Below are 12,877 nucleotides of genomic sequence, written 5' to 3' on the forward strand. Positions count from 1 at the left end.
CTCAAAATCAGTGTAGCTATAAGGCTATGGGTCATTATATAGAAACAAGGTGATACAAAACCAAAATAGTTCACTGGATTACTGATAACGACTATAGGAGCAACGCCCCTAAGTATCTTCACAATCGCAAGCAAAAACATTCCTGGGTGGAAATGGATTAAATGAATTGGTGTCATTCGCACTCACCAAAAGAATCGGGAGTCGCGTTGTTTGGAGGCTACGCGTTACTGTGTAGCTAAATATTTTGCGCGTGTTTTCATGACTATTGATAAATTTTACACTAGCTTAAGTGTGATGATTCCGATACATATTTTCTATTTCGAATTCGTACATTTTTCTCCAATGTCAACCTTTCACCCCTTGGCCACGTTGAAATACCTTCAAAGCACGACAAGGGGATGGAAGACGTACACTGTACACCATGGACCAGGTCTGGAGGGTAATCACAGCCCAGAGGAAGCAGAAGAAATGCTCAACATAACTCATTTGAGCTTTCCAATACCGGCCGGAGTTCGATGGTGGGGTAGGATATATATTTACTGAGTTTTTTCTATGAAATTTGGATAAAAAATCTCATGAAATAACAAAAATTTTCTCAGAAAAGTTATAAGAAACGGAAAAACACCTTTCATTCTTGCCTCGTACGGAGAATCCATGCATTCATATTTGCCGGGAATCGCGGAAGAGAGATTCGATATGTTTCGTCGTGATTCGATACTTACAATTACTGTCTTTATTTGTTTCAAATGCAATCATGCAATCCGCAGCTTGTGCGTAATAGTCGAGGTCACGTTTTGTTTGGATATCGCAAGTAAGAGCGAAACTACAATTTTAGGGTGGGAAGTGGCGTTTGAAGAGAAGTACTGGTTATAGTAAAACTATCCTTGATTTTTCGCGTTCGTGGTGTAATGTAAAACAATCTCCATGTCGTCTGTACAGCCAGAAATGTACACGTGTATAGCGTGTAGGGTAGCTTTTAAGAATTCTGAAGTGCAGAGACAGCATTATAAATCTGATTGGCATAGATATAACTTGAAGCGAAGAGTTGCCGAGCTTCCTCCTGTATCTGCAGAAGAATTTCAACGTCGAGTTTTGCTACAAAGGGAGAAAGACGAGGCTGAAAATAAGGAGTCGTCAGTCTATTGCAACTACTGCAAAAAATCATTTAACAATCAGAAGTCCTACGAAAATCATCTCAACTCCAAAAAACACCGAGATTCAGTTTCCAGTTATATCAATGAAAATTCTGTTAGTGCTTCGAACAATGTCGATTCCAAGTCAAAAATAGCGAGTGGTAGTGGCAGTAGTGGTAGTAAGAGTGGCCCTCGAGAATTTGTGAATCGTCAAGATGCTCGAAGAAGAATGGATAGTGATATTTCTACTGACTCTGAAATAGAAGAAGTGGATTCTGACGAGTGGGAAGAAATAAGTGGAGAAGCTATCCCCGTTAATGACTGCTTGTTTTGCAACCATCATAGCTGTAATGTTGAGAAAAATTTGAAGCACATGACATTAGTGCATTCCTTTTTTGTTCCGGACGTAGAGTATGTCGTAGATATGGATGGCCTCTTGACGTATTTAGGAGAAAAGGTTGGGGAAGGGTTCATGTGTCTTTGGTGTAATACCAGAGGAAGAACATTCTATTCCCTTGAAGCAGTGAGGAAGCATATGATCGATAAAGGACACTGTAAAATGCTTCATGAAGGAGAGGCTTTGGCTGAATATGTGGACTTTTACGATTACAGTTCCAGTTACCCGACTGATTCTGAAAATCCTGACGAAGAAGTGATGATACCTGTCTTGGAAGATTCAGATTACACTCTGACCTTGCCATCTGGTGCAGTCATAGGTCACAGGTCTCTTATGAGATACTATAGGTGAGGATACTGGAGTAAGCTAATGTAGTGTGGTGTAGTGTCATTTTTGAATAGACCACTATTTAGACCATAGATTTAAAGGCAATAAATGTGACTGTTGGATATTGTTATTTTATTAACATCCATGCTTAATATTTTTTTCAGGCAAAATTTGAATCCAAATAGAAGTCTGGTGCTGCAGAAGGGTATTCATCGCGTCATAGCGCAGTATAAGTCACTTGGATGTGCTACTACTTGCGCCGAGGCTTTGCAAAGGTTTGTCTTTGTTTAAACTCGCTAGTGTGAAATCAGTGTAGTATTGATTAATAAGCTTCTTCAGTAATATGCCCCTTTATTCTACAATAGCGATTCGCTCCATAGAATAAATATAAACACGAAGAACACTATTTTTATCTATTGTATTATCGAACATATTTTTTTTAGGTTTTTATAAATGTTATTGTTAATCTTTCGTTTTACTTAGGTACCAACCCTCTTTGAAACTAGTGCCTCTAACAACTACTGAATGCTTACATCCACCTGCAATGTAAGGCGCATCGTATCTTTTAAAAATTGGAAAGTACAAAGTTCCTCATTGAAATTATCTTAATTATGGGTGAATTTTCGGTGTATGTAATATCTTATCACGCAAGCTATTTTGGTTTGAAATAATTTCCTCTAAAAAATTTTATTGTGCTGTAATATCTAAGCTACCCTATTGGTTACTTACATGCGGCATTTCTGAAATAGGACCATGACTTATGAATCCGCCTATGATGGCTATGGTCAAGACAAGTTCTTCTGCAATGATTTTGTTTAGCCACATTATTATTAAAATTCACTCAATTTTGTGTAATCGTTATTGCCAGCGAGGAATATTACAATCTAAAGAATAGTGGCAATTGTAATCTCAATGTACGTGTGTGTAAAACTTGTATGTGTGCATGGAAAGCATTTAAGTTATTTGATGCTTTATTTAAGTTTCTTATTCTGGAATCTGATTCTTTTCTATTGGATATTAACATTAGTTAGGATTTGAGCCTACCACCTTTTCCTTGTTAGGTTTAATGCTCCCCACAGTGGTATCTCTCTCTCTAAATTGAAAGGACCGATGTTGAAAACATACTGTAATTTCTCATTTATGTTATTTGTGACAGAATTTTGTCAGCTTGTTTACTTAGAGATTATGGGAGATTCCCTGGGGTTCGTTTTTGGGTGCTTTCATAGGAAGTAATCTTGTTATTTTAACTTGTATACTTTTGGGTATCTCAGATTTTATTCTTTTAATCTAGTGTTCCTCTATTCACCTTAAATTTTTCATTGAAATTAGGGGTTGAGTAACCCCATAACTTTTAGAAGATTATCACCAGCATATAAGGGACTTAAAGTTTATGTTTGTTATTCAAAAATTCGATTTTCAATCCTGTGGCTGTTTGTCAGGGATTCAGCTTCATAAATCTTATGTCATAATAGAATAAGCTGAGAAGCTGCTTGACATGATCCTCGAAAAGTTAGCGTCACTGCTTTGGGGCGTTTATAGAGTTGACAGGACTCTATCTATCTCTCCTCTGAAAAGCAACGGACTGGACTCAGGGTATCGAAATTGGATCGTTTGAAAGTGATTCAGGCTTGACGTGGTGGAAATGCGATATATTCATGATAAAATATGAACAACAAATGTCTTTATTCTGTCATGACTCACTTTGTTAAAGTTAAATTTCCCAATGATAAAACAATTTGACCTTCACCCACACCCACCTTTGTTTATGTTTTATATCACCAGCCCTCCTTTGTTCACCCAACATTTTTTCAAATTGTTTGTTTTGTATGCAGTCACATACAAAATTCATGGCAAATTTCATCCTTGGTGTAGAGTTATTCTGCTTTAAGGGTTAGATGTCATCCCTCTGCAAGACTGGTGCTCAATACTAGATCACAAGTGATACCAATGAATTTGTCTGCTACACAATGCTGTGGGTTTTATATCGGTGGGGAGCACTGAATTTGGATAGAGCAAAAAGAAATTATCTATGAAAATTCAGCAAAAGCATGCTAGGTTATGTTCTTGAGAATGCTATACTTTGACTTTCCTTAGTTGGGATTTATCTGTTAAACAGTCAATCAGTGAAAGCCTCCGATCTGTTGAACGAGGTGGGGTATTGGAAAAAAAATCTTTTATTTTCATCAGATGATATTGTCAACAATACATAGTTTTCCTAAATTTCTTGAGAAAACATTAATATTTCGTCAAAATGTGGCAGTTTTTTCTTTACAATTGCATTGACACTTGCATAGACTATATAAAGCAGCATAAATGTTAAGTATTTAAACACAGGTATAGCAGGCATCTATATTTCAGCTCACGTTGCTGATTATTTCAGCATTACTTCCCTTTTTTCACTTTGTGATTGTATGTAAATTATTAATTATCAATGCTTCAAATTTTGTGAATTTTCTTTACACTGGTTTTTCTCTTAACAATGCAATCATAATGCAAACATGTGTGGAAGCATTGATTTTACGATGTTAATTACAGGTATGATGTTAATTATGGTGGTAATGTTTTACAGTAATAATGTTAAATGTTAAAATGAAACTTAACTACATCAACAGTTAAATGATATACTCTTTCACTGTGGAAGAATCTATGGTGACATTACACTTTGCAATTATGGTAAAATTAAATCAATTAAAGTAGTACACATCCCATCCTGGGACAGAGACTATGAGATATCTGCCTCAACAGAAGACCCTGTGAAAACCAGCATCCTATGCGTCAATGGTATTAATTCCCAAGTGCTAACTTATGATGGTCTGATTATAAACATTATGACTGTTGAAGTCAATGAATTAATTGATTGCTAATTTAAATTAAAAGAAAAAAGCAAAAGGGTTGTCAAGGGTTAGCAGTTGTAGATTAGTTACCGGAAAAAGATCATCAATCAAAGAGACAACAACGGCATGTATTATTAAAGACTATATAGATCATTATTTATGTTAATACTGTGCCCAATAGTTATTCATGGAGCAAGAGAAGGACTTAATTCAATAATGGCCATCATGGAGTGGATAAATAATACGATGTTTAACATGATATGATATTCATTATCTGTGCTTGCCTGCTGCTGTGCAAAATAGCTATAATGATGCAAGATAATTTTGTATTATGGTATTGTCTGTAACTGATTGATGTTTCTAAGTGCCATAAGTAATTATGTACTATAATTCTTGCATAATAGGTTTTTTTAACTATAAGAAGTTTTGAGAGCAGCATAAAATGAGCATGTATGCAAAGGTCATGGGTTTTTTGGAAAACAATTTCAGTGGAAGAGACAATTGGGTGGTTTTTATCAGTAATCTGCTAAAATGGAACTTTAAGTCATATCTTGTGATGATGTATTTAATGATGCACTCTGTTTTATTGCAGGAAAGCTAGAGATGTCCACTACATGAAAAAAGTTCAAGCAAAAAATGTGCTCAAGCTGTCAACTAAAGCAAACAAGTTCCAGAGATATTTTAGACCTCAGGTTAACTTTTGAGCCATTTTGTTTTGTTATAAATCTGAAACTCTTATTCGTTTTCAACACATTTTTATTTTATTTTGTGAATATTGTTTAAATAAGAGTGAATAATTATGATCAAAATCATCCACATAAAGAGTTAATCCTGTAAATACCATTATGGCAAGTTTGTAAAAATATGGTAAATATAGTTGAATTGGTTCTGGATAAGTATATTTTTATTTTAAATCGTTTTTAAATCCTCCAAGTCTGTAACTTTTCTCTCTTATAATTAAAAAGTGAAATAGGTATTTAATTTTATTAAATTTTGGAGAGATGCATGTAGTCTTGAAAAATTTATTTGCCACTCATTAATGCAAAATGGGACCATATCACCACTAAAACAATCTGTAGCAAAAAAGGATGGTAGGTGCAATTGGCAGGAGGTGTAGAACAACACATTAGAAAACTCTTGAGTGCATGAGTAATGTTAGATAAATCTACAAATTTGCAAAACTACATGGCTGACAAGCAATAACCACCTGGGGTGCAGCTAGGAATTAAGGCTGGGGAGGGTTTTTAGGTGCAACTAATACCGGGGTGTGTGGGGGTATGGAATACCCACCAGGATAAGTGTTAGGTGCGAGATTATTAAATTGCGGAATGTTAAGATTAATGGATCAAAATGGTGAGTTTTACGGCTTTATGAGGGATATTTTAATAATCCTTACCTTAATAAGGGTTTTATCCCTCAACCCCCCCCCCCCCCCTCCCTGCAGCACTGATAACCACAGCCCAAAAAGCTGCATTGGTAAAAGAAAAAAAAAAATGTGATCTGTGATTAATAATTGTTTAACTCAGTAAATAAATGTTGATGGGCTATGTTCAGCTCCTCTCAGCATAATCGGAAATTCCAAGTTAATAAATATAATTTTTTTTAATGATCTTTTTAACTTCAGATACATATTTTAAAATGAAGTTGTGCATAGCCTTCACTTAGGCACTGCTTCACAAGACAGCATATAAGTGTTTGATATCAACATCATCACCGAGTTGTATTGAAAAATTGAGTTCCACATGCATCCCTGGAATTTGAATGCGAATCCTAGCCTGGTATCTTGAGAAACTGGAAATTAGAGAAAATGGATCATGACTCAGTTTAATCTCGAACTCTTCGCCACTACTACTGGTAGACCTCTATAAGATCAAGTAAGTTATTATTCTTGCAAGTCATCGTAATCTCTAAGCACAACTTAGGATTCTGATTTCAACTAGAATACAATGACACATCTGCAGAATTATTTACCTAAACATCGGTATTTATCAACTTGCATTCACATACCATGGTATGGTATTTGGTTATTACAAACAAATTAATTTGGCTATCACAAAATAAGTATTGTTTAGGGACTCGGTATTCTTTTCTCAATATAGAGGGATTCAAACCATGCCTAAACTGTATGGTTGATTAAACCAGTGAGGGAAGAGCTGACCCGGGTCAAAGCTATTTAAATAAGAATGCATGTGTAACGTAAATGTTTCTATGTTAAAAATGTTTTTAGTTTTCAAATAAGGTGTAGAATTACACAAGTATTGGCATATTGTACAACTGGAAACAAAATCGGCTAATTCTGAAACTAAAATTCATGAGCAAAATCAGCTGAGATTATATGCTGAACCCATTGTAAAGGGTATGCCTATTGAGCTGTGATTGCAAAACCAATAATCCTATTATATGGGATGAAAAGGAAGAGTGAAATATGTGTGAGAAGAACATAGTGCTGTGTAAAGTGAGTGCATTGTAGACAGAGGGAGTGTCTAAGCAAATAAATGGAACTCAAACCCACATTGGGCAATTCAACTTGCCAATGAATAGCTGGTCCATCCCCACTGACCCTCCTCCAACTCGATCAAGAAATGGAGAACACACGGCTGCAATAATTGGGGGTATTCAGATTTATATAAGGCTTGAGATAAATGTCATCGTTGGCAATAAAACAAAAATCGTAAACACTACCCAGTTATCTAATGCCATCAATTCACCCACTACGAATGGTTTTCAGAAAACAATCTCCCAGTCTCAAAATCATTTGCTCTGCAATACCATAAGCTGTCATGGGAAGTGTAATTCACATGCATATTAAGCTACCAGACATACTCTTGAGAGTTTATTAGGGTATTTCATCATCTTTATCCTCAATTTTTATCCTTATTTTTTCTTAAATTTCACAGAATCAGAATAAATGGATATGAGAGGCAGAAATCACTGCTTTAGCTTGCTACCTCCATATTTGATTGTGCAGTGAAAGCAGAAAAAAAAACTATCAATATGTTTCATTTTCCCAGTGTCAGTGACTTAACAACTAATATGCTTATGGGGTGCCTGGCAGGTTCAGGGGGTGTCAAAAATTTTTGAAAAATGACTTGCCTGGAAATGCATTTTACATAAGGTTGGCACTTAAAGCCAATGCAGTTATTATACGTCAAAACTAGAAAATAGTTTTAAATACTTTTTTATTTCTCTGAGGCTTTGGGAGAGGGGATCAATCCTCCACATGTCCCCCTTAGTTAGGCCACTACCCAGAGTACACACATCCAGAAGATTATCCTTTCGGTATGGGAAGCAATTACTAAGACGGAGAAAGAAATTCAATGTGACTGAATGAGGTAGCATACTCATGTACTGAATCATTGCTTCACTTCTATTCCTGACATGGAGCTGGCTAAAACATTTTTAGGGAGGGGCTGAAATGATATATCTCAATAGATATCAGAGTAGGTTCTTGCATTCAAAAACACTATGCAATAAATATGTTCCACTGAGGTTTGTATTCTACTTACAGACTTTTGAGTTACATATACACTGAATTAGCAAAATTGAGCTGCTAGGGTGTGACCTGCATTCTAATGATCCTATTGTCTATAACTATGTATTTTTATTTGACAGTCTCAGTAAAACAGAAAAATCTTTTCAGATCAATTACCAACGCATTATCAAGTGAAATATCGCGGAAGTTGTGCTTCACAGGGTCATGATTATCAGGATTTTTTTCCAGCTTTTCTAGGTCAACATTGTGGCTGCTACCATCATTTCAATGGTTACTTTTTCTATTGGCATCATCCATAATTTATATCCCAATGGCATTCCGATATTATTTATAGATAATGCTACGTATAAGTGTACAGCATATATGAAAATAATAGGTGAAAGGTTGTAGACTTTCTTGAAAAAATTCTTTGGAAGTATAATTGGGTATCCATTCAGACAAGCCTTGGCATTTTGAGGGGATAGTCTACTATCATATTAGCACTGAATATAATATACTATGCCCTCATAATAAAGATTCCTATCAAAATCTTCATCCAACTGAATCTCAGTTAACAGCTTGTAAATGTGCTGATATCCAGATAAAACAGATAATTATTAGCTTATTGAAGATTCATCACCTACAATGAGAGCTCATTTCATGATGTGTGCTGTTTCATATTATAAAATGTGCACTCAAGTCTGTGCATGATGCTAACAGGTTGAATCAGGGCCATCTGAAGGCAATTGGTAGCCTCGTTGAATGAGCATTTTTTTTTTCTCTTTGAGCATGAGCAAATTTTGTTTTCTCTTTCGGGGACCTCTCTCAGTTTCCCAGCAAACTGTTCCTGGGGCAATATACAAATAAATTCAGAGGTAAGGAGAGAAAGGGATGGGAACATATAATAGAAAAAGGACGAGGACAACGGTGTTGTGGTAAATGGAAAAAGCCATAAATCAGAGGGTAAAAATGCTACCTGACTGGGACATGAACCCAGAACTTCCCGGTTGCCGGGAGGTTCTGGGTTCGTATATAGTTCGTTAGTATATATATATATCGTAAGTTAGGAAAATCTAGGTTAACATGTCACTCCCAAGGTTGCATCAAAAAACATTGGAAAAAGTTTACAAATGTCTCAAATAAGTTGTTGTCCTCTCTTCCAGCATCTTTGTTGACCTCAGGGCTCCCCAGACTGGGAAGACCTTGCCCCAGGAACAGTTTGCTGGGAAACAGAGAGGTCCCCAAAAGAGAAAACAAAATGTTTGTCTGGGGGAATGGAGGACCCAAAAGAGAGCATTCAATGAGGCTCCAAATTGCCTTTGGATGGCCCTGGTTCCAGTGGTGCAGCGAGGGGGTTTTGGGGGTTAAAACCCCCCCCAGAGCTCAGAGAAATTTTTAAGTTTAATCCATTTTACTTGTTTGGATCAGTATTACCTATACAATATTGTAAGGATTAATAAAATATCCATCAGAAGGCCGTAAAACTCGCCATTTTGAACCATTATTCTTAAAAATTTTCTAAAGGAGGGCCCTCGCAACTCCTGCTTACCCTGGCGGGTATGCAATACCCCACACCCTTAAGTATTATTTGTGCCTAAAACCCCCCCTAGTCTTAATACTTCGCTGCGCCCCTGCCTGATTCAACCTGTTAGTGTCATGCACAGGCTTGAGTGCACATTAAGCTGATCCCATGTGCGGTAGACGGAAAATATTTTTTCCATTGTTTGCTATTCATCATCTTCCACTCACCGTCTTAGTTCAATTCTGATTCAGCCGTGGGATAGACTGGGGAGGAAAGTGGGTCAAATTTTTCCACTTCCTGGTTGGTCTTCTAATTACATATAAGAAGAATTCTGGATTGTCTCGCTTCAAGCGATCAAATGTTGAATGTCCGTATCTCCTCCTCATTGACGTCTTGATTTCAAAATGGCCTACTTATGATGATTACAGCCATGAATATGAATATTAAATAAATATAACAAAAGTATGGATATTATAACAAGGATTCAGTAGGCCATTCATAACAAGTTAGTAATTAATAATTTTCTGATTCATGATTCAATTCTGGCATCTTGAACACAATAGAGTAGTTTCCTTCATCAAAGAAAACGAAAGGCATTGGTTGCGATTTGTTACCCACCATTAGTGTATTTGTAATAGAAAAATTATTTGGTTTTAGAAATCCCAGTTCAGACGAATGGCAATGGTCAATTTTAACCGCATATGAAAAAGGCCAGATTGGCGCCCATGCGATGCCACTCCACGTGACGTCACAGGGACCTAGTTTCTGTACCAGTAGATAGGAGTTTTACATCGTCTGAGATTACCAATGCAGGCATGAGGCACAGAGCTCAGGGAAACATCTCTTAATAATCACCTATTAAAACTGCCTAAGTTCGGGAAGTTTCCTTCGTTTGATACGGTATTAATAATCCTTATTTAAGCAAAGCGCTACCTGCTGGCAGGGTACTCTGCTACCTCCTAGCAGCCTTCGTCGTATCAGCGCTCAAGCCTCGCCCCAAGGTCACCTGACTTGCGGCAGCGGGAACCAGAACGACGTCACACGGAGTTTTCCCATCATTCCTACTTAGCCGTCGCGTTTTCGCGCGCTAGAAATTTTTCACTTTTCGTTTAATCGCGAAAAATAGATATCGTCATTTAAAAATCTAAAAACATGAAATGCGTACTCCATTAGTAATAATCTTTCGATTTCGGCAATAAAAAATAATAAGAAACCACCCTATTACTCAGTAAAAAATGTCATCATTGACAGTAAACAATCCTAAGATTGGTTGGAGGTAAGGCAGATATGGCATAATAGAATTCTCATGTAGAATCAATGTTAATTCTATTAAAAAAACAAGGAACCTAGGAAGCCTAAGTCTTCATTTCACACTCAATTATGTATCCAATGTATACTGTCTACACCCCCAGGAAGTTCCCAATCTTCCCCAAATTTGTCTTGATCCTTTGCCTTTATGATGGGGATGAGAGGGAGAGGGAAAAAATTTATATCGCACTACTTTCATTGTATTTCAGTAGGTCTTAACATTAATTATTCATCTTCTAATTTCTAATTGTCTCACTGCTCATCAAATTCGTAAATCGGCACAGTAGACGTGACATTCCTGAAAAATCTTACATAAATCTTTTAAAATATTTTCGATGAAAAAAATTAATTAATTAATTAATTGCTGTAGCCTTATTTTTTTCACTGCACTCAAATTTCATTCTGTGCATCCTGGCTGGCACTCGCTCACGTTTTCGTCGCGACTTGGAGGGATCTGGAGTTTCTAACCAGCCCCAAAATATTTGCGAGACACGGTCCTAAGAGTTGCCTCACCAAATGGACCCCAACTAAGCGTACCTCCTCACCATATTTTTTTCTGGCTACGGCCTTATTTTGAACTTAATTATATAAAAAAAGTTATTTCCTACGTTACCTGCGTTAAAATTTCTGAGTTCTATTCTATTCAAACTTAATAGACGGCCTATTTCAAGACGTGAACATTTTCTATGATTTCTTGAAATTCATTCAATTATTTTAGATGAAGCAAATATTCATATCACTGATAAATTGTTAACTGAAGAGTAGCGGGTATACTAGTTGATAATACTTTGGGGAGCGGAGATCAATGCAAGGTTAGATTAATCAATTTTAAATAAGAACATTCAATGACAACTATTACATTAAAATATATTCAAAATTTAAAAAAGTAATGAGGACATTACTATCAGATGAATAGGGCGTACTACGAGAGTTCTAAGCAACGCGGCGGGCGGTGTACAGGCTAAAATCTAAACACTTTCTTCATTTCAGGGGGCCCCTGGTTCCCTGACGCCCCCTTACTCCCATGAAACAATCACAAATGGTAAATCATCGCTTCATCATAAAGGTCATTTTCTCAAAAAATATATTTCTCCAATATTTTCATGCAATATTTCTTTAATTTAATATTTTTAATTCATCGTCAATGCTATTTTTTCACCCCACCAACAAGTCTGGTTATGCACCTTGCCAAGCACTCATATATACCACCCTTATTAAGGGAATGAAAGGAAATGATCTTTTGAATCACATTACTACAGCCAGACCTGACAGTCATGTACTCATATATTCTTAAATAAACGCCTGCTTTTAACGCTCATTAAACTCGGAATGTAATTAATCATCACCGCGCAGGAGGCGCGAGCAGTTCCGAGAATTATTTTCTATAATTTCTGTTCAATTTTTAAGTGGAAATATCATTCCATTTTACTGATAAACTCACAAAAGCGCTAACTTTAAAGCTGTGGCTCAATGTAATCATTATTGAATAAAATATTTTTAGAAAATACATCGTCATTACCACAATTTCATCGATTTAAACCTTTAATTCATTTTCATTCCCATTTTTAACCGAAACGACATGCTCTACAGTGCATCCCGGCAGGCACTCATATACCCAACCTTATTTAGGGAATGAAAGGGAATCGAGGTTAAAAAATCTCATTACTTGTTGAATTTCGGCCAGACTTAATTACGTTCCCATATATTTATATCGTTTCATGTAAATGTCTGTGCGCACTCTTCATCAAACTCGCAATGCGATTAATCAATGCTGCGCGAGGAGACGTGAACAATCCCGAAGGACATAGGGATTCAATTACACACATATATATATATATTTCTCTCTGCCATGGGGCCTGGCGCCAGGCGACGACTGCGCAAGCC

The 12,877-nt window shown here is 36.5% G+C and overlaps 1 protein-coding gene across 1 annotated transcript; it reads left to right on the forward strand.

Moving 5' to 3' along the window:
* Window positions 1-749: 749 nt before the first annotated feature.
* On the forward strand, window positions 750-5,587 carry LOC124153642 (zinc finger protein 622). Its single transcript, XM_046526936.1, has 3 exons — window positions 750-1,877; window positions 2,022-2,132; window positions 5,284-5,587. The coding sequence occupies exons 1-3, from the start codon at window positions 925-927 to the stop codon at window positions 5,393-5,395; spliced, it is 1,176 nt and encodes a 391-aa protein (XP_046382892.1). The 5' UTR covers window positions 750-924; the 3' UTR covers window positions 5,396-5,587.
* Window positions 5,588-12,877: the final 7,290 nt, after the last annotated feature.

This window comes from Ischnura elegans, chromosome 2 (genome assembly GCF_921293095.1).
Source record: "Ischnura elegans chromosome 2, ioIscEleg1.1, whole genome shotgun sequence".
Lineage (NCBI taxonomy): Eukaryota > Metazoa > Arthropoda > Insecta > Odonata > Coenagrionidae > Ischnura > Ischnura elegans.